We start from the raw sequence: 20425 nt of genomic DNA, 5'->3' as shown, positions 1-20425 counted from the left end.
CCCCGCCCCTGCTCTCCCCGCCCCCGCACTTCTCGCGAGACCGCCGCCGCTCCCGGCATCCATTTCGCGGCCTGGGCGAAGGGGGGGAGCGGCTGAGGGAAGATGAAGGCGGCCGCCATGTTGGGAGCTTCAGGGCGCTGCAGGAGCGGGCTGTGCTGAGGGAGTCTGCGCGGGGGGAGCCGGCGCTGGGGGATCGGCGGGAGGTCGGCCTCGAAGCGAGAGGAGGAGAGCGCCTGCCGCGGTTCCGAGGCGGGCTCGTTTAGTTGTTTACGCTCGGCAGGGAAGGAGGGGGGAGTCCCTGACCGAGGAGGCAGCACCATGAGCGGGGGGACGCCCTACATCGGCAGCAAGATCAGCCTCATCTCCAAGGCCGAGATCCGCTATGAGGGGATCCTCTACACCATCGACACCGAAAACTCCACCGTGGCGCTGGCCAAGGGTGAGGAGCTGGCGGAGCCGAGGACCGGGGCCTGGAGGCCCAACCGCGCCTCGGGAGCGGGGCGGGCGGCGGCGGAGCCGTGTGGCGACGAGGGGGCTCCGGATGCCGAGGGCGGGCCGGGAGGGCTGGGAGCTGAGCGGTTTGGGCCGCAGGCACGGCCTCCCGCCCGGAGCAGCGGGGGTGGAAGCGAGCGAGGGGCCGGGGAGCAGCGCAGAGAGCGCGGCGCGGCCTCTGGTGCCGCCGCCCCCGGGAACCCCCATCCCGGCTGCGGCCTCGTCAAAAGGAGCTGGGAGCGGTGCCCCGGTCAGGACGAGGGAAGGAAGGGCTGCTAAAGAGGTGCTGGTGGAGGAAAAGTACGCAGAGCTCAGCGGTGGGAGCGCTTCTGAGTTACGAAAGTAGGAAGTGGGGCAGGCAGAAGGACGACTTTGCATCGTAAGGATTCCGGATCTAAAGGGTCTGGGGCCGCGTACTGCTCAACTCTTTAGCGTCCTGCAGTAAGAGACAGCTGAGGTCTGCAGGAGATACTATGGGTGCTAGATTGTCAACAAAGAGCTCTTCAGAAGCTCATCGTGAACTGTATGTATGGCACTGTATAGATCAAAATTCTGTGCTGGTACGGGCTTGAGAATATATAAGCCAAAGTGCATATGTGCATGTTAGGAGAATGTGCTTACAACGTGAGAATGTTGGACACTGGGGAGTGGGGGAAAGTTTTTAAAAATGGCCACATGAAGGACGTCACCATTCCTTGTGTGTGATAATGTGCGCTCAACACAAGTCTGTTAGCCATCTCAGTCAAAGTACAATATTCAGGTCAAAAAATAAGAGTTTTTAATACCGTTTTAATCTTTTATTTATTCTGCAAAACCTGGTGGTATTTTAATTTACAATTCTTGACTCTGTAGTGTGGTTAAATAATCTAGATGCATATATGAAAGCAGAGAGTTCATCCAAAAACTGCTCTTTGTGTAAACTAAATTTCTGGCACTGAGAATATTCCAAGCCTCTGTTCCCGTTTCATATGGCATACTTAACATTTTAGGTTCATGACAGTCTATAGATTTCTTTATATGATTAGTGTATATATATAGTTGGTCTGTGGAGTTTATATCGTAGCAGTTTCCTTTCATCTCTCATTGGCATCTGTAGTAATTTTTGTTTGTGTGCCATGTCACTTTAAGGCGGTTCCCACCACCAAGTATACGGACAATTATTATTTAAAAAATGCATTGCTTTGTCTTGTGAATTCTTGCATGTATGCTTTGAAACGCCTTATAGTAGGTTTGGTTGGCTTGCGTAGTTCATTTGCAGACCATTTAGCCTTCATGATGTGATCTTACTTATTTCTAAAGTTGCCTTGAGGTTGAATTACCTTGCTGGAACTGAATTATGTGTTTTAAAAGGACGGATAGCTTTTTTTAACATGAAAAGGTGATGAGCACTGTGATTAAAAAAAAAAAAAGTTTAGAAATTCCAGTTTAATATTACGATTGTTAAGGTTTGTACAAAAGCACTTAGAATCCCATCCTTGAGGAGCTTGTCTTACTGTAAATTAGACAGATTTAGTGCTGACCAAGCCGATCTTGCATGAGTTCTCGGGAGTGATTAAGTCATGTCATGGCACATCTGCCAAAGTGTACTTATTTAAGATGGATCAAACTACAGTTACAAATCTAATCTACTCTCTTCCTGTAGCTCTCATCAGAAATGTAAATCCTAAACCATTAAATTTGCTTTAATAAAACTTGGCTGAGTTAGCTGAAGAATGTGTGTTTTGTAATGACAGTGCCATGATTCAGAAGAGAATAAACCAGTATTTCTAGGCTACTGGGAACTAAAAATCTCGAGATTAATCTGGAAGCTGATAACAACCATGTTAGACTGCGAAACAACTCACTGTGCTCGTGAACAAAGTGTTCAGCTGTATAGAGTATTCAGGCTTTTGAATAAGTGAAGGCTTAGGTCATATGCGTGTGGTATAATAGCATGTATATATAAGGTGACAAGTGTGGTTAACTATGGCTAGGACTGTTTGTAAAAGAAAAAAATGCATCTTCCTTCTAAAGTGTCTGTAGCTGTAAAAATGTCAATTGGGTAATATTTATCTGTTTCTGTGGTAAGATCAGAAGTCAAACCAAAACTATTTACTGGGGTCTTTACCACAGATAAAACGTTTTCTGTCTGGGAAAAAAAAATGTTGCTTCCAGTTTGTTCCACTCTGTAGTTGGCTTCGTGTGACTGTTACCTGAGTTGAGTGCATGACAGGTTACTATTCTTTTTTCCTAACTGAAATAGAAGAAATTGTTTTTGACATGAAGTGCAAAAGCAGGGATAGAATCTGTTCTTGAATAGCTACAGATTTGTCTGGCAGTTGGGCTTAAGTAGGCTAAACTGAAGTCTGAGGTTAAACTGATGGAGGGTGTGCGTGTGGAATGTAATCTGTCTTAAATCTTTTGTGGTTTGGGCAGAAGTATGATTTTTGGGTTGATAAGAGAATACAGACTGTAGTCTTCAGTTACTGAGGGGCAGTGTTTTCTAGTTCTCTAGCCAGAATTTTATTTACAAAGCTGTGATCCTTTCAGTAGTGAAAGTTGTGGCCTTGTGAATTAGAGGCAGATAGCAACTGTTGAAGTATTGAGTATAACATACGGCTGATGATGGAAGGCAATGGATCCTTTCAGAAATTGTGCAAGTTTGTCGTTATTTAAATAAAAACTGCTGTCTAGATGACACTGAATTCCAAATGCTGAGCAAGTTAGCTATTTTTTCTGATGTTTTTGTATATTATTGGGTGCATATGTTTTCTTTGGATTTCCACCTTCTTAGAGCTAGTGATTGGAAACAAAAAACGCCCACTTGTATTCTCAAGTTTCAAATTAAATTAGTTTGGAATGTGCCTCCAGTTCCACTTTTTCTTGTTTTTGTTTAAACCATCATTGAGTCCAACCAGTTTCAGAACAGACTGCAAGCCACAGATAGAAGGCATAAAGACTTCCTCACTGTGGTGCTTGCTGTCCTACCTAGGAGGAGCTGTAAAATAATTGTGTCTGATCGTGGTTGGTCTTGCATGTTGCAGCATTAAAAAGTAGTTGTGATCTTTCAGCCTTATAATACATAATGGCTTTCTGTTCCAAGGCACTGACTTAAGGAGAGGGATTTTTAATGTAGGTAGGCCCTGTAAGAACAATCATATTGGTTCAGAAGAGGCTTTGTTCCCTGCCAACCATAGGGAATGTGAGTATAAGAAAATGAGAGAGTCTCTCTGATATAACATATAAGTTTTCACTTAATCAGGTGTTGGGGATTCATGGTTGGAGTTGCATTTGGACCATTATAATTAATAGCTATTAATGAAGCTGCATTCATGCACTTGATAAGTAGTTAAAATTCTGACATGTTCAGCCACCTGTATTTTCCGTTGTCTAATGATGCATGCAAGAGAAAACTTCCCTTTCTTTTAGACTTTTACACAATATTAATCGTGTGAAAGAGTCAGAAATGAAGATAGAATCAAGTTAAATTTGTGTGAAGATCTGAGTATTCCCTATAATGCAAGGGTAGGTACAGAAAAGGAAGGGGTAGTTCTATTAAATTTGTATGATGTTGTTTTTCAGGGTCTGTTAAGTTGCATGCTCCCCCAACATCTTGAGGTTAAAGGCAGGTGTGCCAAACCAGCCCTATGCATAGTGTGTCACAGCAGAATGGTTCCTCTTGTCAAAGCCCACTCCTGTCTGCTTTCCTCATACCTTATCTCCCTGTTAACACAACACTCCTGTAAGTAAGGAATGAGTTACTGTTTCTGAAGGTGCGTGTCCTTCACTTTAGTAATTACCTCAGTGGTGTGCAGGGAAAGGGTTGTGAGGTGTTGAAGAGAGATATAGTGAATTGCTCTGGTAGAGGTGGCCTCAGTTTTGTCACCAAACATCTCGTGGGACCCTTAAGAGTGGGGAAGCACTGGTTTCTGCATCTATGTGATACATCCAAAGTAAGGCTGGTGAGACTGTCTTGGAGCTGTGTGCAGAGACTGACTGAACTGCATATTTGCAATAATTCACATTAAAGGGGAACAGAATCCTCTTTTGCTAGTAAAGTGTGGCTTCTGATTAACAGTATTTTTGTCATCCAACAGGTGATTGTTTTTGTTAACTGATAGGGAGAGTTGCGGTGGTTTCCTTGGATACCATACTAGTATAACATAGTAATAGGTATTAAAACAGGGTATGTAGTTGTAACATTGAGGTTGGTCAAAATAAGTTTGCTTTTAATATTATGATGATAGGTTTTTGTTTGCAAGTCAATAAACCAGTTTAGCTCATTTAAAAAAAAAAAAAAGCCACAACTTTTAATTGGCAAGGTAAGATTGAATGAGTTTACCATAGTCCTGGTAAATGTTGTAAGATGATGTTATTTTTCATGTGCTTATTTTCATTTCCTCTCACTCTTCAGTATTTTGCTATATATGAACTACTGCACCTTGTTCTGGAGGAAGGAAGTAGTCTGAGGAAATACCCCAAGAGAGTGAGCTGGACAGAGCTCTAAGACTGCTGCTGCTCCAGTACCTTATCTTTTTGATACTCTGCATCTTAGTATTTCTGATAATGCAGAATTATGGTAAAAGCTGTTTCTTTTGAATATTCTACTGTATTGATCACCTTTAATATTAAGATCTTTGCTCTGATGACTTCAGATTCTGTTAAATCCTAATCCAGTCTAGGAAAGAAGAAACTATAAAGACAGATATCTCTTTGGAAGTTATTAAAAGTAACAGAAAACTGTTATACCAGTATATGAAGAACCTAATTGGGATAGATACATCAAAAACATTGAACAGTCCATATTGTTCCTTGCTTCCAAGAGAAACCAGACTCAGGGTGTTTACTCTCATTGCTTTGGGGTGAGAGAGAAAGGTTGAAGACGAAGTTGGAGGAAATTATTTCTGTTGGGAATGGGTATGCAATCTGTTGGGCAACATGGGTTTTGTATTTTGAAACAAGTTGCCCTAAAACTGGCTTGATTTGGGGCAGGGAAGAGGTGGAGGAAAAAAAAAGCCCAAACTTTTAATAGCAGCTCTTGATGTGTTTTGTTGCAAAACCATAGATGATGTTAACTGTGTCTTCGTCTAGTTGTATAGACAATTAAATCTGTTACAGATGAATTCTAATTTTTGGTGTTGGAAATAACTTTTGAAGTTTACGTTATGACGTGAAGAAAGACAAGTCCTTGTTGACGTATGATAGAATACCTTTTCCTCTCATAACTTGTTAGTGGACGGAAGTTAAGTTGTTCACTTTTTCTTCATTAGTTTAGAATGGAGAAAGGTAATTCCCAGGTATCTTGTGTTGTTGGTATTAATGCTAATATACTTAGGCACATAGCATAGATCTGATTTACAAGGGAAGTGCTTTCAAAACAGGCTTCTTCCATAGCTGATCAGATGAGTTCTTCTATATAAAGGTTAAATGTGTTCCTCTAGTTTTCTACCCCTTTCTGTGGTATTACTACTGTTTAGTTCCTTCACTTTTGCTAGGAAGTAGAAATACTTAGTAACTTACTGATCACAGCCTGGTTGTTTTTGTGCACCTTTGTAGGCAAAATGGCTACTAGACCAACCATCTCAGTGTGGAACAGAGAACCAATGGAAAATCGACTTCTGTTATACTTGCCAAGACTGCAGTTCAAATGATGTAATGAAGAGCCAAGTTAATTAACTAGTTAACTAATTAATAGGGTATATAGGATGGCCAGAAACTGAAGCTGGATCTTCGGTCAAGACTGAAGTTGAAGGGTCTGAATAAAAAGCAGCAGAATGAACTGTGTGCAGTAAAGCACACAACCAAATGATAATGTTGATTTGTTCTGTGTTACTTTTGAATTAATTTCTACCAATTCTTTACCTTCACATAACTTGGTCTTTTTCTGTAGAGAGAGAAGACACTTAACACAATTTTGCCTTTTGACAGCTTTTAAACACTCTCTGTAGTAGCATTCAGAGCAAACTTTTAGATGCATAGAAACAGAGAAGTTGATTACATTCAGCTTAATAGATGACAGTAGATGATACAAGTGTGAATTAAATATTTGTAACAACTTAATTTTATTTTTCATTATAGTGTGGAATGATTTCTGTAACCCTCAGCTATGCTTCTCAAAAAAAAATACTTGACTGTTAAGTTCTGTTCATGCCGTACTAGAAGAAAAACAGTGATGGAAGATGGTACAGCCTGAGAAATGACTTGATATCGCTTTGTACAACTGTACAGGAAGCTCTGCTTTTCTTAACTGGAGATTTTATGGCTGTAAATAAGTGCCTAATGATGTCTCCAGATTGTTGATGCGTTCAAGCAAAATACAGATGTTTTTGCAGCATAACCTCTATCTTACAGTGCAAACAAAAATTGCTTAAAATGGTGAAGCAAAGACAGTTGTGAGGGATTGTTGAAGCTGATACAAGTTGATGTTCAGTAGAATGGTATTAACATTTTATTCTTCTCAATTTCTTTCAATTCATTGTTCAATTTTTGCTCACAAAACTCGAGCTCTTATAGACACGTTTGTTTTTTTTATTGTTCCATTTTATATTCAGCAAGGGTTGGCAATCTTAAGGTGAGGAGAGGCCTTGGAGAGTGTACTGAAAGTAAAGTGATACTATCCATGTATGCAAGTAGTGATTATACATAGGGGAAAGGGAAGAGCATAATAACCATCATTATGCAATCTGAAAATTGTTGGAATTCAACTAAGTACATAAAAATAAATTTAATGTATGTGGCATACTATGTGGGCATGCTTAGGAAGATAATTCTGCCCCAGTGAGTTTACTTAATTTGATGTAAATCGTATGAAACTTACACTAATGAGCAAAATACGTTCTGTTTAGTGAAAACTGTCTACACATATTACAGAGATACTAATTTTCAATTTAAATCTTGATTCACATTCTTGAATCTATTAAGAAATACTTTGCTTTGGGTCATCTGTAATATCTTAATTTCTAGTAGTATTAGCATAAGATTTTTCCTCACTTGCAAACACATAATATGAAATATGCGAAGTCATGTAGTCCTTGATTTGTAGGACTTAGCAACCTTTGTTGCTACTTGGCATTCCTGAAACTATAACTAATCTCCAGTGAGTGTTAATGTTAAAATAAATAAATAAATAAATAAAAATGCTGCTTCCCTTCATCTTCACAAAACAATTGGAATATTCAACCTGTGACTGGTAGTGGAAGACATGTCTAAGTAAAGAACTGAAAAGGCATCTTTCAACTTGAATTTTAACTGAGATTTATAAGATCAAATTATTTGTTTCTGTCTGAGCAGTTGATAATGGTAATGAATATACTTTGTTAGACTGTTTTGCTCAACAAAATGTTATTCTTATTATTTAGAACTCTTTACAGCATATTGGAAATCTTTTTGTTAAATGAGGGTTGTTTTGTTCTTTTTTTTTCGCCTTTCCACTTGTGCAGTTCGTTCCTTTGGTACAGAAGATAGACCAACTGATAGACCTATACCGCCTCGCGATGAAGTCTTTGAGTATATTATATTCCGTGGTAGTGACATTAAAGACCTAACTGTCTGTGAACCACCAAAGCCTCAGTGTTCTTTGCCACAGGACCCTGCTATTGTTCAGGTAAGTCAAAACATATCTTAAGCAATAAACATTTAAAATACAACGTAGTAGTTTAAAGAGCTCTTTAACGGAGAGTGCTTAAAAATTAAGAACTTCATTGCTTTTAAATTCACAATCCAGTGTAAAGGACTAAGGAGAGACTTTTTTTTCCTCTTTTGGATCCTATCTGTAACTGAAAATCAAAGTTGAAATCCAACTCTAGTACAACACACTGGACACAAAAGTTTATTAATTTCTGGTGTTTAGCTATTTTATAAGGTAAAAATCTTGAGAATTTTTTGAGGTGTATACTTGTAATCCTCTAAGGTCTTTTTTTGAATCTGATGCAACTGTTTCTGTCTGTGTTCTTTGAGATCTGTTGAACTGTGTTACTGCTCATCACAATAGTAGTAATAAGCCCACTCTCCTTCAGTATGCCAGGGCCTTACATTGGTCATGTGGTTTTTAAAACTTTAGGTAAAATATGCGACATTTTTCATATTTGCCAACAAAACTTTATAGAGGTATTGGAGAAAAGCAAAGTTCAGTTTCTGAGGCTCCAGAGAAGATTGCAAGTTTTAGGGTACTGTTTTCACAGATTTGTAGCATTGGAAGGCATTTTCTAAACTGTATATGTAGTTGTAAAAATGTTTTTGGCTATTGATTGTTTTTTCATTCAGAATAATCTGCATAATTCACTATTTTTGTTGTCTTTTCTTCACTGAAATGGTTATAGTCTTGATGTTAAAACAAGCTCTTGAATGTTAACGGTTTCTTTGTATTACTAGCCATAGTTGTGGTGTTAGGGTAAATTTTAATGAATAGCTTCTGCCTTTCTTGCCTTGCAGAGCTGTTTACTACTTCTTGTGTTTTTGTCTTTAGTCTTCACTAGGATCTTCAACTACATCTTCATTCCAGTCTGTGGGGTCCTATGGTCCTTTTGGCAGAATGCCTGCGTACAGTCAGTTTAGTCCAAGCCCGCTAGTGGGACAGCAGTTTGGCGCTGTTGGAGTTGGTATGTTCATTTTTAACGTTTTGTGTTTTCCTGCAAGTGAAGTTCCATGTGTGTATGTAGACAGCGATGAGTGTGTGATAGTCCATTGATGTTTTATCCTAATGGCAGATCCAAAGTCTTCAGTCTGTATCAGTCCCACAGTTCAGCTGAAGAATAGTGGGTTTTTCATGCCCTTTGCACCACAAATCAAAACATTCATATGATTGAGAACTAAATGCCCTCAAAGGGATGAGTGGGGAAAGGTTCATGTATTCACAAATTTGTTGTTTGATATATATATATATTCATTATTATCATCTTGTATTCTTTCTATTTCGTAAGTGATAGAGGCAGCAACTCTACAAAAGCCTCATAGCTGTGCTGTGGATATCTGGTTTCCTAGACTGACCAAGGTAGCGTGTTCCTTCACCAAGGGTTTGGATTATTCAGCAGTTCATGTGCCAGGACAGTTTTCTAACTATTCATGAGATGTTAGCTTGGCACAAAATCTATTGCTTTAAGTATTTGTGAGTTGCATGTGTTGCTCCTTTCCATTGTAGATTTAATAGTAGATACACTCTAAGACTTACCAAACAAATTACATTTCTCCCTTAAAGTTTCTGAAGTAAAAAGAGAACTCAGTTTATGTTCTCAGCAGTAAAGAACAAAACCAGTCCAGCACATATGACTGTACAAAGAAACAAAATAGGCATGAAGCTTATCTTGTTCGCATTCAGTGCGCGGAGGCGAAGTAGATGCATCATTGTTTTAAGATGAGAATTTTGGGGCCAGGAAAGAAAGTTGAGGCCTTATGTGCAATACCAATTTAGCAACTAGTGTGTGTTGCACTGGTACAAGTGCAGCTGTGATAGAGTATGGTAATGCAATGGGTATTACTTGACTGGTGTCACAGCAATGGCTGAAAATTTTGAAAGTAGTTAAAATACTAAAAACTCTGAATTTTGGTCTTAAGTCTTCAGAATTTACTTATTTTTTAATCTTCCATGATAATAAAAGTGTGTTTTCCTAGTATAATCAGAAAGTTCATTCGTATTTAAGATAAGTTGATCTTTAGCACTCTTTCCTATGTTTATTTAGTGAAGTGTTTGTTTAGTGAAATGCAGCTAATAGCTTGCAGTAATCCTGAGGGTGAAAGCCTTCATCTTTGAGAGTGAGATGAGAGAACAGAGGTGCTCCTATGAAGTTTCAGATGTCTTTTTTGTATTCCACCTTCTATTTTATCACAAACTTGTGTTTGTGTAACTGTTATGTTGACAATGTTACTGTTTTTAGGGAAAATGTTAGTCATATGAAAGTCATATGGCTGAAGAACTGGCCATAACTTGGTACCAGTAAATAAAAGTTGACAGTCATATTTTTGTTTGAAAGATAGGAAGTTGAAATACATCTGAATAGCATTTGTGCATTATTCTGTAAGGTGCTATCATGGCCATGCTATGTTAGCGCTTGTGATGTTAAAGTTATCAGTGTTATCTTATTTTTTAATAAAAACCAGCTAGATAATACAGTTCTACCAACTTGTTAAGAATATGCACGTTAAACTTAGTTGGCATTGGGGAGCAAGTGTTCTGTGTATTTGAGAACGACTGCATAATATGGCTTCACTAATCATTTAGTTTAAATTAAAAAATAGAGGAAAGTCTAGAACGGCTTTTACAACTGTGTTATTTCTTTCAAAGCAGGAGGTTCTTTAACGTCTTTTGGAACAGACTCTTCAGCCAGTGCTAGCATGTCCCAAAGCACTGCAGTTGGTTCTGCATTTACAACAGATGCAAGGTCACTAAAAACACAGATGTCTCAAGGTAAATCATTTTGACTATTATTTGTTTTCCAGTTTTAGCTTTTGACCAGTCATTTTCTCAATCCCTGCAATTTAGGTTGTTGCCAGAAATGTTAACCAAACAGCTCAATTCTGTCATGAAAACGTGGGGTATTAAGAGAACACAACACAGAGTGTTTGCTCTTCAAATGTATTTTCCGACATGTAGGTATGCTGTGTAGGTAACTGTTAGCAATGCGTTATTTTCAAAACATCTGTATTGAGGAGTAAGATTTAATTCAATTGAATAATTTTAGCAAATAGGTACATACGGAAATCTGATACCTAGTTTTATTGATAGTATGACAAAGCTCAAGACAGTTTATGCTTACTGAATTGTGAAGTCTTTCAGCCTATAATTTCTACCTAGAATTTTTACATATTTATTCCTAAAAGTGTTTTTTATTAGTGTGTATTTACATAAATAATATTGACAGCACACCAGAATGCCTGTAGAGATAGTGACATTGAGAGTTAAATCAGCTTAACAGTAATAGAAACTGCACAGTTTCTTCTGTAATACTGCAGAAAGAGAGAAGCAGCAATAAGGATAATTCTTGATGTTTTTTTGAGTGGCAAAGAGGAAAAAAACTAAATGGAAAGCAACTTCACCCTCACTTGTCATGAAAATGTGCTAAGGTTACTCCTTAAAATCGAAAAGGCGTTATTTCCTGCTCTTCCAGTTTTCATTGCTGTGACTACAAGTGTGTGCAAACATACAGTACTGATGGTTCTTTTCACGTTTCTGCAGTCAAGTTAAAAGGCAAAACACTTTGCTTATAGGAAACCCTCTTTTCTTAAATTCTAGTTGAAGTTTGTGAACAAATAAGGACTGTTTTCAAGGAATAGTTGAGTGGATTACCGAAAATAGATTAGTTTGATGAATTAATTATGCTAAGCATTTAGTTTCAGGAGGGGAAAAGTATAGCTTGGTTTTCAGCAGGTGAAATTAAAACCTCTATGATTTTTGGATTTAATGTGACATATGCTCCAGATGAGCAGACATTCTGCTACAAAATTTGCAGTGGGGCATCAGCAAGTTTCTTTGTGTGTATTTTCTTTTAAAAATGTTTGCCTTTTCGATCATACATGTGTTGTTCTTTTGGTTTTGTTTTGTTTATTTTTTATGGGTTACTTATTCTTTTCATTTAGATCTTGAGACTTGAGTCTTACCACACAGATAGATCTGTTGAGAAATTAGTGTTGTCATAAATTTGCCTGGTCAGATTGGAAGTCTCCATTCTAAACATGCTTCTGGCCCCAGTCACTCACACTGCAAATTAAAATGTATGAAGAGCACTTTGTGGGGAAGCTTTTACAGCTCCTTCATCTGCATTATGCCTGGCACTAGCCATCACTGTTCATAATCTTGTAGTGAACATACAACATTATGCTAGATGAAATGAAATTTCAGTGTCATAACAATATTTCTGATTTTGGGAGCAGTCACTCTCCACTTGGCTTTCCAGGGAAGCAGAAAGAGTATTTATCCCTCCAGTCAATCAAAGAATTTAATTCCACAGCTAAATGCACATCATGGATGTGTGTTGGTAGGGATTAATTGTCCTACCCATTTTTTTCTTTTAGACTGGGGGAAGGGAATTTGCTAAATATCCTTCATTCTGGATTAGTGGATCTGAGGGTGCAGAAATATTTATTTCTTCTTTGGACACAGCTGTCTTGACTGGTAAGGCAGATAAACCTGTCAGTCTAGATTGGTTGAGACCAGTAACTCGAATTCCTGTGTGAGAAATAACTTTTTTTTTTTTATTATTTTAGGTCGTTCAAGCCCTCAGATGGATCATTTGAGAAGGAGCCCTACCATGGAACAAGCAGTACAAACAGCTTCAGCCCACTTGCCTACTCCAGCACCAGTTGGGAGGAGGAGTCCTGTACCAGCCAGACCTATGGTGTCAGCTAGCCAAAAATCACTAGAGAATCAAGAGCACAGACGAGGTAGCTTTTGATAATTGTCATGTGGGTTCTTTTCTACCGTACACAGCTGAAATGCTTTTTTTAAGGTTAACACGTAGGAATTTTCCTGTTGTCCATTAGTAGTAGACTGGCCAGCAGAGGCCTGGATTTTATATACCTTTTTTTAAAGTCAAACATGCGTTATTTCCTTTTTTCTCTAAAACGTTAAACTCATTTTAAATTCATAGGTCTAGATTTTTTGAAAATCTGAACTATATAGCTGTATACATAAGTATGGTAGAAAATACCTAATTGGATAAACAAATCATCTTTTTATTTCCAACTTTAGCTGAAGCACACAAGGTTTCAAGATCAGAAAATGAACTCAGAAATGAAAGCAAACGACAAATTGGTAAATCTTGTTTTGAGAAATAGCTGTTGTTCTAGTTTCAGACTTCAATGACTAATTTTTTTTAAAAGACTGCAAGAAACAACAATATTACGTATATTTTGAGAAGTACGACGACTGTTTTTAGTATCCAGAAATCTCAGTCCAGAAATCTTGCAGTCCAGAATATAGTAATATAGAACTTAAGTATTTAGAAAGTTTTCACGGAGTTGTTTGTAGTAGGTAACAACAAGTTCACATTGGATCAGAGTAAATACAACTACAAAAGGTCAACATTGAAGAAAAAATATCTTGTGGTTGTTCTATATTAAGTGACTTGAATAAAAATTGAAAAGTATTATTTCATGCTGTTATGTTTATAGATTCATGAATAAACATAATAGCATGTAACTTGCTACAAAAATAGTTGACAGGAAAGACATTATCTCTTCAGAAAGCTTTTTATGACTTCTAAGAAGTCTTTTACTACCCAAGTGTGTTCTGCTTTCTGTGTCATTGCCGTATTCACTTTGAGTTTACAATTTTTAAGCTGCTCCAACAGGACTTTTAACAACAATAGTGCAGGGTGCATGAAGTCCCAAACTTTTATCTTGGAAGTTTTGTTTTTTTTTTGTGTGTGTGGTGGTGGTCATTTTGCTTTTTTTTAATTCCAGAATCTTCCTTTTTTTAGTTCCAGGCGCTCCATCAGCACGGAGAGGCCGTGGAGGTCACCGAGGGGGCCGAGGAAGGTTTGGTATTAGGAGGGATGGTCCAATGAAGTTTGAGAAGGATTTCGACTTCGAAAGTGCAAATGCACAATTCAACAAGGAGGAAATTGATAGAGAATTTCATAGTAAACTTAAGCTAAAAGGTAATCCAATTCTTGCGTTAGATTTAAACATGGTAAATTAGGCATGTCTTGCTGATCAAAGTTTAAATGCTGCTTTGGAGAATCCATTTTTAAGAGGTATAACCTGCTAAGTCTTGTTTGTGGTCATGGGGGAAAAAAATCAGTTGACAAGTAAACTATGATCATCTACTTACTTCATTAAGTATTTGGATTAACATTTTAGTTTGGGTTTTGAAAGAATTTTAACTGGCAAATAATATGGCATGCTTAAACAAGTCAGTCAGTTAAAAATGCAGATTACTTGAGCAGCAGTCCTGATAGTGTTAATGTACTCTGGAGTTCTGGAGAAGATGCAGTAAAGGAAAATCTGTATTTATATTTCCAGTTACTAATACATCAAAAGCAGTAACAAAAACATGAGTTTGGGATCAGAACTTTGCTGGAGAATGCATGAGGGCTTCAATTTCTAAAAGTTTCTGACATTTCCTTGCTTTTACCCTTTTCCAAAGAAATACAGGAGTAGTTAGAAGTGCTAGCAGTGTGGACCTTGTTTTATTTTCTGACAGGCTTATGCTTTAATTAACTCATTCTCTAGTGACCAGCTTCCTGTAGGTTACATGGCTGCTACTATTTTTTGGACAAAATAGTTACAGGATAAAATAAAGAGTTCCCTGTTTGGGTAAATGTTTGGCTAACAGGAAGAAATTAATGGTCAAATTTCAGTGTAGAGAAAAATCACCAGTGGAATCCCATGGGATTCGTTCTCTAGTGCTTGCTTTTTCAGGATCAGTTTTAGATAATGAGTTGGCATACAAGTCATGAGTTTGCTGTTGAAACTATTTTTTTCAGAATAATAAGAAAGGGAAATCTAATTATAGAGAACTATAGAAACACCTCAGAGACCGAGTGAGTGATAGTGTGTGAGTTGTGAAAGGGCTGAGGGGAATATCTCAAGTTCACACATGACATCATGAGCTTTGAGATGTAAGCATTTAGTAATGAGACTTACGGATCATAACAGGTTGTTCTGTGGAACTATCAGCTTTTTTCAGTACCAATCAAAACTGCAGTTAGAACTTCAAGTATTATTAGGAAAGGAATATAGCATATAGTCAATTCATGGCATAGCTTGAATGCCCTCTGCCTCAAAAAGAGATACCAGAGTCAGAAGACAACAGAGAAGGGTAGTGAATATTAGCAAAAAAACATGGACTGGCTTTTGTAGGAGGAATGACTAAGTTTTTAAGTATGGAAAAGAGGTAGGTAGGAGGCTATAAAATAAGTAACTATTAAATGTATTCTACTGAAACTTTGTTCTGTGGTGGGTTTTTTGTGTTGTTTTTTAATCCACAGAGAATATAGAGGATATTAAACTTAGAGACAGAAGCAGTGAAACTTCCTAACTCGTGTGTCAGATTATTTGACTTAAACATTCTATTTATGAGGGCTTTTCATATTTCTGAACACTCAGTATTGTAAGAGTGTGTGTGTCTTGGTATAAGTCAACATTGCTATTTTGGTTAGTCTGTTGGTCTGGAAGGCTTCTGTTTAATTTTGTTTTCCAGAAGACAAACTGGAGAAACCAGAGAAGCCCATAAATGGGGAAGACAAAGGTGACTCAGGTGTCGACACCCAAAATAGCGAAGGGAATGCAGATGAGGAAGATCCACTTGGACCCAACTGCTACTATGACAAAACCAAATCCTTCTTTGATAACATCTCTTGTGATGACAATAGGTATGGCCTGTAAGAGGAAGCTTGTTAGTCTGCTTCATGCATGCCTGTGTCACAAGGCAGTGTAGGCACTATTCATTATGATGAACTCTGAATCAAAAGTCAGTAAGGGTTACATCCACATGCAATGGACAAAAAAAAAAACATGAATTTGAAAGCACTTTTTTTTTCCTGTACACAAATGCAATGCATTAATAGCAAGACAATTTTAACCACTGTTTAAGAATCATGCTTCTAGAACTTGAGTGTACATACTATATAATCTCCTTTCCAGATCTGTTGACATTTTTATTTTTTGTGACAGAATTAGCACCTTGGTTAAATCAGTGTTGACTGTGATTTGTTAATGGTTTCTAAGCAGATTACATAACTATCTTGGCCAGTAGGATTGTTTAAATGGGAAGATAGCATTACAGGAAAATAAAAGCTTATCTTTGCTGTTGCCTTATTTATTAGGCAAGATGATGTGGATTGCTCACCTAGTTTGAATTAAAGGGGGGGGGGGCTTTGTTATGTTTTAGTGGCAGCTAGATAAGATAAGCACATATAACTACAAACTCTTACTTTCTGTTTGCTGTTTTAAATTGCAGACAGCTCTTACTTATTTTATTATATTTTGCTGTGTGCAGACAATACAGACTTTGTCCTTCTCTATAGGAAACTTAGTGTTATCGGTTTATAACCAACACTGTAACATATCCCTTTTTGCTGAGTTAAATGATTTGCGGCAGACGTGCAGATACTTGGAGAAGGCATAACTTGGAAATTTACAATGTGATAATGCATCATTTTTTCATTTCATTGGCTTTCTGGCAATTCTGACAAAGTCAGGCAATCTTCCTTCTGGAAGCGTTTTTAAACAGCTAAACAGATCCATCCTTGTTCCTTTGTGTGTGGCAGGGAGCGGCGACCGACCTGGGCTGAAGAAAGAAGATTGAATGCAGAGACCTTTGGAATACCGCTGCGCCCGAATCGTGGCCGTGGAGGGTTCCGAGGCAGAGGGGGGATTGGCTTCCGTGGTGGAAGAGGGCGAGGAGGTGGAAGAGGTGGCTTCACTGCCCCCCGTGGATTTCGTGGTGGATTCAGAGGAGGTCGTGGAGGCAGGGAGTTTGCTGACTTTGAATATAGGGTAAAATATATTTAATCTTATTATGACCTTTTCAGCTTCTCTGGAAACTGGTGGTAAAACATCTGCTTTTAGTTTTGATGTTGGACTACAAGTTCTTGAATAGTATTTTTGCAGTAATTAATTGAAAATCTGTTAATTTAATGTAATAACCTAGCGTTACTTTACAATCAACAGCAACCAAAACTAAAAGTTGCCTTTCTTCATGTGCCCTAAATACTTGTTCTGTAGCTGGATTTGAAGAAAAATGTAAAAGGTTTTACAGATCCAATACAAGTATTCAAAATAAGAATTGGAAGCATTTTTCTAATCAGTATGGAAAACGTGAAGGCTGAGAGGGAAAAATTTAACTGGCTTACAGTGTGCAAGGAACTTGTTTGACTTCATTGTGAGTTGACACAAAGCTTACATACTTCTAATATCCTATATAGCCACTAAAATATAGTAGTTGAAGTGTAGAGATGACCTTTTGCAAAAGTCAGGTCAAAAAATACTTGAGTTGCGTAAGCTTGTTATACACTCTGGAGTTATATTGAGCTATAGTTAAATAGCTGTTGGGAAAGCTACAAAACAGTTGACTTTTTTCAGCTACTCATATAGTAAAAAGGAACTGTGGGAGATAAAGCATAAAAAGAGAAAGAGAAGATCCCTGCCCATCCCGTAGAAAAGGTGGCCTTTAAAAGATTAAAACTACTACTTTCATTTTAGCTGAATGAGGCATAAAAATTCTTTAAAGCATTATGCACAAACCACCACGTAAGCCTATTAACTGAAGTAACCTGATATACAAACATGCTTTCATCATGACGCAAACGTAGAAATAGTAGTTTGTTCAGCAAGAGCTATGGCAGCTAAAAAGCATAACTTTCCTTCTACAGTGCACTTGGGCAGTTTGTTGCTTTTGCAAAGCTGTCAAGATGTCCTATTCTTAACTTCTGTTCCTATCAGCCATTCCGAGGAAAAGGACAGAATTAGATGCCACCCTCAGCTAGCAAAGCAATGTATTCTGTGCTAGTGGTATCTTAGATACACTTCCTTTTTCTTAGAAACAAACTAAAACTCTGGTGTTTTTTTTCAGCACTAATTGATCAGACAGGTTATATAAATCAGGAGAACTGAATTGCTGGCAAAACTTAAAAAACTGAAATTTTATTTCAGTGCAAGCCATTTTTTTGACATTATCTTAAACTTGAAAGGACAGAAACTATACTGTTCCGAATCAGTAACATACGTAATTAATGAAAATGATGCAGTTAAGTGTAGCCTTTTACATTCTGACTCAGGAACTTTTTCTGGTATCTTACCTTGTGAGTAGCTAGAATTTCTCCAGTGCAAAATCATGGCTTTCTGGTTGAACCAGTTCATTTAAAAAAAATACTAAGTCTTTTTTCATAACAAAAGTTTCTGACTGTCCCTCAGTTATTCCTTTGTTAAATTGCAAGAATTAGTCCTGCAATTTGAAGATACTTTTGGTAGCTGAGCATGGCTTGAAATGAGGAGTTAAAGATCAAAGGTTGGAATTAGTGAATGAAAAATGTTCACAGCTTTCCAGTGAAGTAGGAGGTGGTGTAAAGACTGAAGATTTGTGCCACACTTCCAGTCAGTGAGTAGCTGCTTCAGGGTGTGCCAGACTGGGGGTGCTTTGACCAGATGTTACTGAGGCCTCCTTTGTGATTTTGGAGCATGAGAAGTAGTCATCACAGTGCATCTTCTCCCAGTGCTGTTACCCAAATTAATCTGTTGTTTTTGTTATTGCAAAATTAATTGTAACATTCTACTGTTTTTTCCTCTAGAAAGACAACAAAGTTGCTGCATAGTCTACAGGAAAGCTGAAACTGCGTGAACGTCTAGATCTTCATCCAGAGAATTAGTTTCAGTCTCTGCAAAGAATGAAGTTAATTTGCTGTATACTTGTCACCAGCACTGGGATTTAACTATTTAATTTCAAAGGGGTGTAATGCAGTTACTTTTTGAAAAATGGCCATCTTTGAAAACAGTGAGCATTAAATATATTTGAGACAGAAGGATAAGTAATTTCTTATGTATAGTTAATTATAAAGCAGTACTTCGATGGAGTTTAAGTATTTTTTCATCACTGAAAGGATTTTTCTTATTACTAAACTGTATTTGATAATTGCTTCAAGTTGTAAGGACAATAATTGTATGCAGAAGGCCGTCGATACTGTGAGTGTTTTGATCCACTGAAGGTTGTTTTTTGGAAATCCTGTAATATCCCTTTTGAGATAGTTGTACTTTATCAACTAGGGTGCTGGACAGTAGAAAACTTGCTTTGTCAGTCAGATATGTACACACAGTAAATACTGTTTCTTAGGCAAAGGAAACTTTTTATATAGTTGTAAAATTCCATTATATCCCATTGCCAAAGAAACATTACAAACTTTGTATAGCTGTATAAAAAGCAACTAATTTTTTAAAGAATAAACATTTTTAAGTCGGCAAACATACTGTGTTATTGCAGAAGTTGATATGCTGAAGAACACTGAATTAGTTGTTTTTTTTTTTCTTTAGCAGCTTTTCAGGCTTAAGTGTTTGATTTTATATTTGGAGTATAATGAAGATTTGAAAATGTTCTTCCATTGCATAGAACTGGATACACTCTTAACTTTTCTTGCAAGAAATTGATTTTGTAGCTTCTGGCATATCACAGGATTTGACCAAATTAAGGAGATATTTTCAAATAAGGACAAAAAAAAATCATATGTCAATTTGCAATTAATTTTACTTAGTGATAAATATTAACTTTTTTTTTTTCTTAAAAATGGACTGGGCACATGAGTTAAAGCGATTCTCCTGGCACGCCTGGGACAAAAAGTATGTCTCCATTTGTCAGTTCTTGAAATGTTAACTTTGATGTAATACCTGTAGACATAAGCAATTTAAAGAATTCTTAGTGTTTGGAGTTGTTTGCATTTTGATAGACCATAGCTTGGAGACAATAAAAACCTGGTTCTAAGACAGTGAATCCGCAAATGACATAGTATGGACTTTTTGCCAATTCTGAACGACTAGTTACAACTTTTTGATATGCTGAAATAGAAACCTGGTCATTTGTGTCTGTATATGTATATGAAGGCCACAGGAATAAAGGGATCCAAAGATTAAAACATTTTGATCTAATTTGATGAATTTTTTTGTTACTTTATCTTCAAAATACTCAGTGGGGATAAAGATGTGGAAAACTGCACTGTTGGAAAAATTGGAATATTTAAAAGTGGGTGATAGAATCTTAATTTTATAACTTTTGTATAGCACTACAAGGAAGTATTTTGTAATGGGTTCCTTACTGAGGTCACTAGGCGGTAGTTACCCTTGTTTAGTAGCGTTCTGCATGGTAACAGCGCTCCTGCGGGGCCGGCGAGGTGTGAAGGCAGCGCTCCCGGCAGCGTGACGGGCCGGGCGCGTCCCGTGAGCGGCAGAGGGAGGGGGGCCGGGGTTGGTTTTCTTTTTTGTTTTTGTTTTTTTCATTGGAAAGCAGAATAAACTGTTCAACCCCACCCGGCTGCGG

General features: G+C 37.7%; 1 protein-coding gene and 1 long non-coding RNA gene across 5 annotated transcripts; both read left to right on the top strand.

Annotated features, from left to right (window-relative positions):
* Positions 1 to 59: 59 nt before the first annotated feature.
* Positions 60 to 20414, top strand: LSM14A (LSM14A mRNA processing body assembly factor). 4 transcript variants are annotated; one of them, XM_084533803.1, is made up of 10 exons: positions 63 to 439; positions 7911 to 8074; positions 8936 to 9068; positions 10751 to 10870; positions 12667 to 12843; positions 13151 to 13213; positions 13881 to 14060; positions 15605 to 15776; positions 16674 to 16902; positions 18693 to 20414. In XM_084533803.1, exons 1-10 carry the CDS (start codon positions 319 to 321, stop codon positions 18714 to 18716), a joined length of 1383 nt encoding a protein of 460 aa, XP_084389929.1. In that variant the 5' UTR covers positions 63 to 318; the 3' UTR covers positions 18717 to 20414. The 4 variants fall into 4 exon arrangements, with proteins under 4 accessions (XP_084389930.1, XP_084389929.1, XP_084389931.1 ...); XM_084533802.1 differs by having other exon boundaries at positions 68 to 439; positions 10748 to 10870; positions 18693 to 20026; XM_084533804.1 differs by lacking the exon at positions 13151 to 13213 and having other exon boundaries at positions 60 to 439; positions 10748 to 10870; positions 18693 to 20026.
* Positions 446 to 7606, top strand: LOC311443542. The gene is made up of 2 exons (XR_014697322.1): positions 446 to 1015; positions 4886 to 7606. It is a non-coding gene; the product is annotated as an uncharacterized lncRNA (long non-coding RNA).
* Positions 20415 to 20425: the final 11 nt, after the last annotated feature.

The sequence above is a fragment of the Aythya ferina genome (assembly GCF_964211825.1).
Source record: "Aythya ferina genome assembly, chromosome: 12".
NCBI classification, from domain to species: domain Eukaryota; kingdom Metazoa; phylum Chordata; class Aves; order Anseriformes; family Anatidae; genus Aythya; species Aythya ferina.
This window is presented reverse-complemented; position numbering and strand designations above follow the sequence as displayed.

Coding starts and splice junctions, on each gene's coding strand:
- LSM14A (XM_084533802.1), top strand. CDS start 319: ATGAGCGGGGGGACGCCCTACATCGGCAGCAAGATCAGCCTCATCTCC. Junction 9,069..10,747: donor GTTTGGCGCTGTTGGAGTTG/GTATGTTCATTT, acceptor TTTCTTTCAAAG/CAGGAGGTTCTTTAACGTCT. Junction 10,871..12,666: donor AAAAACACAGATGTCTCAAG/GTAAATCATTTT, acceptor TTATTATTTTAG/GTCGTTCAAGCCCTCAGATG.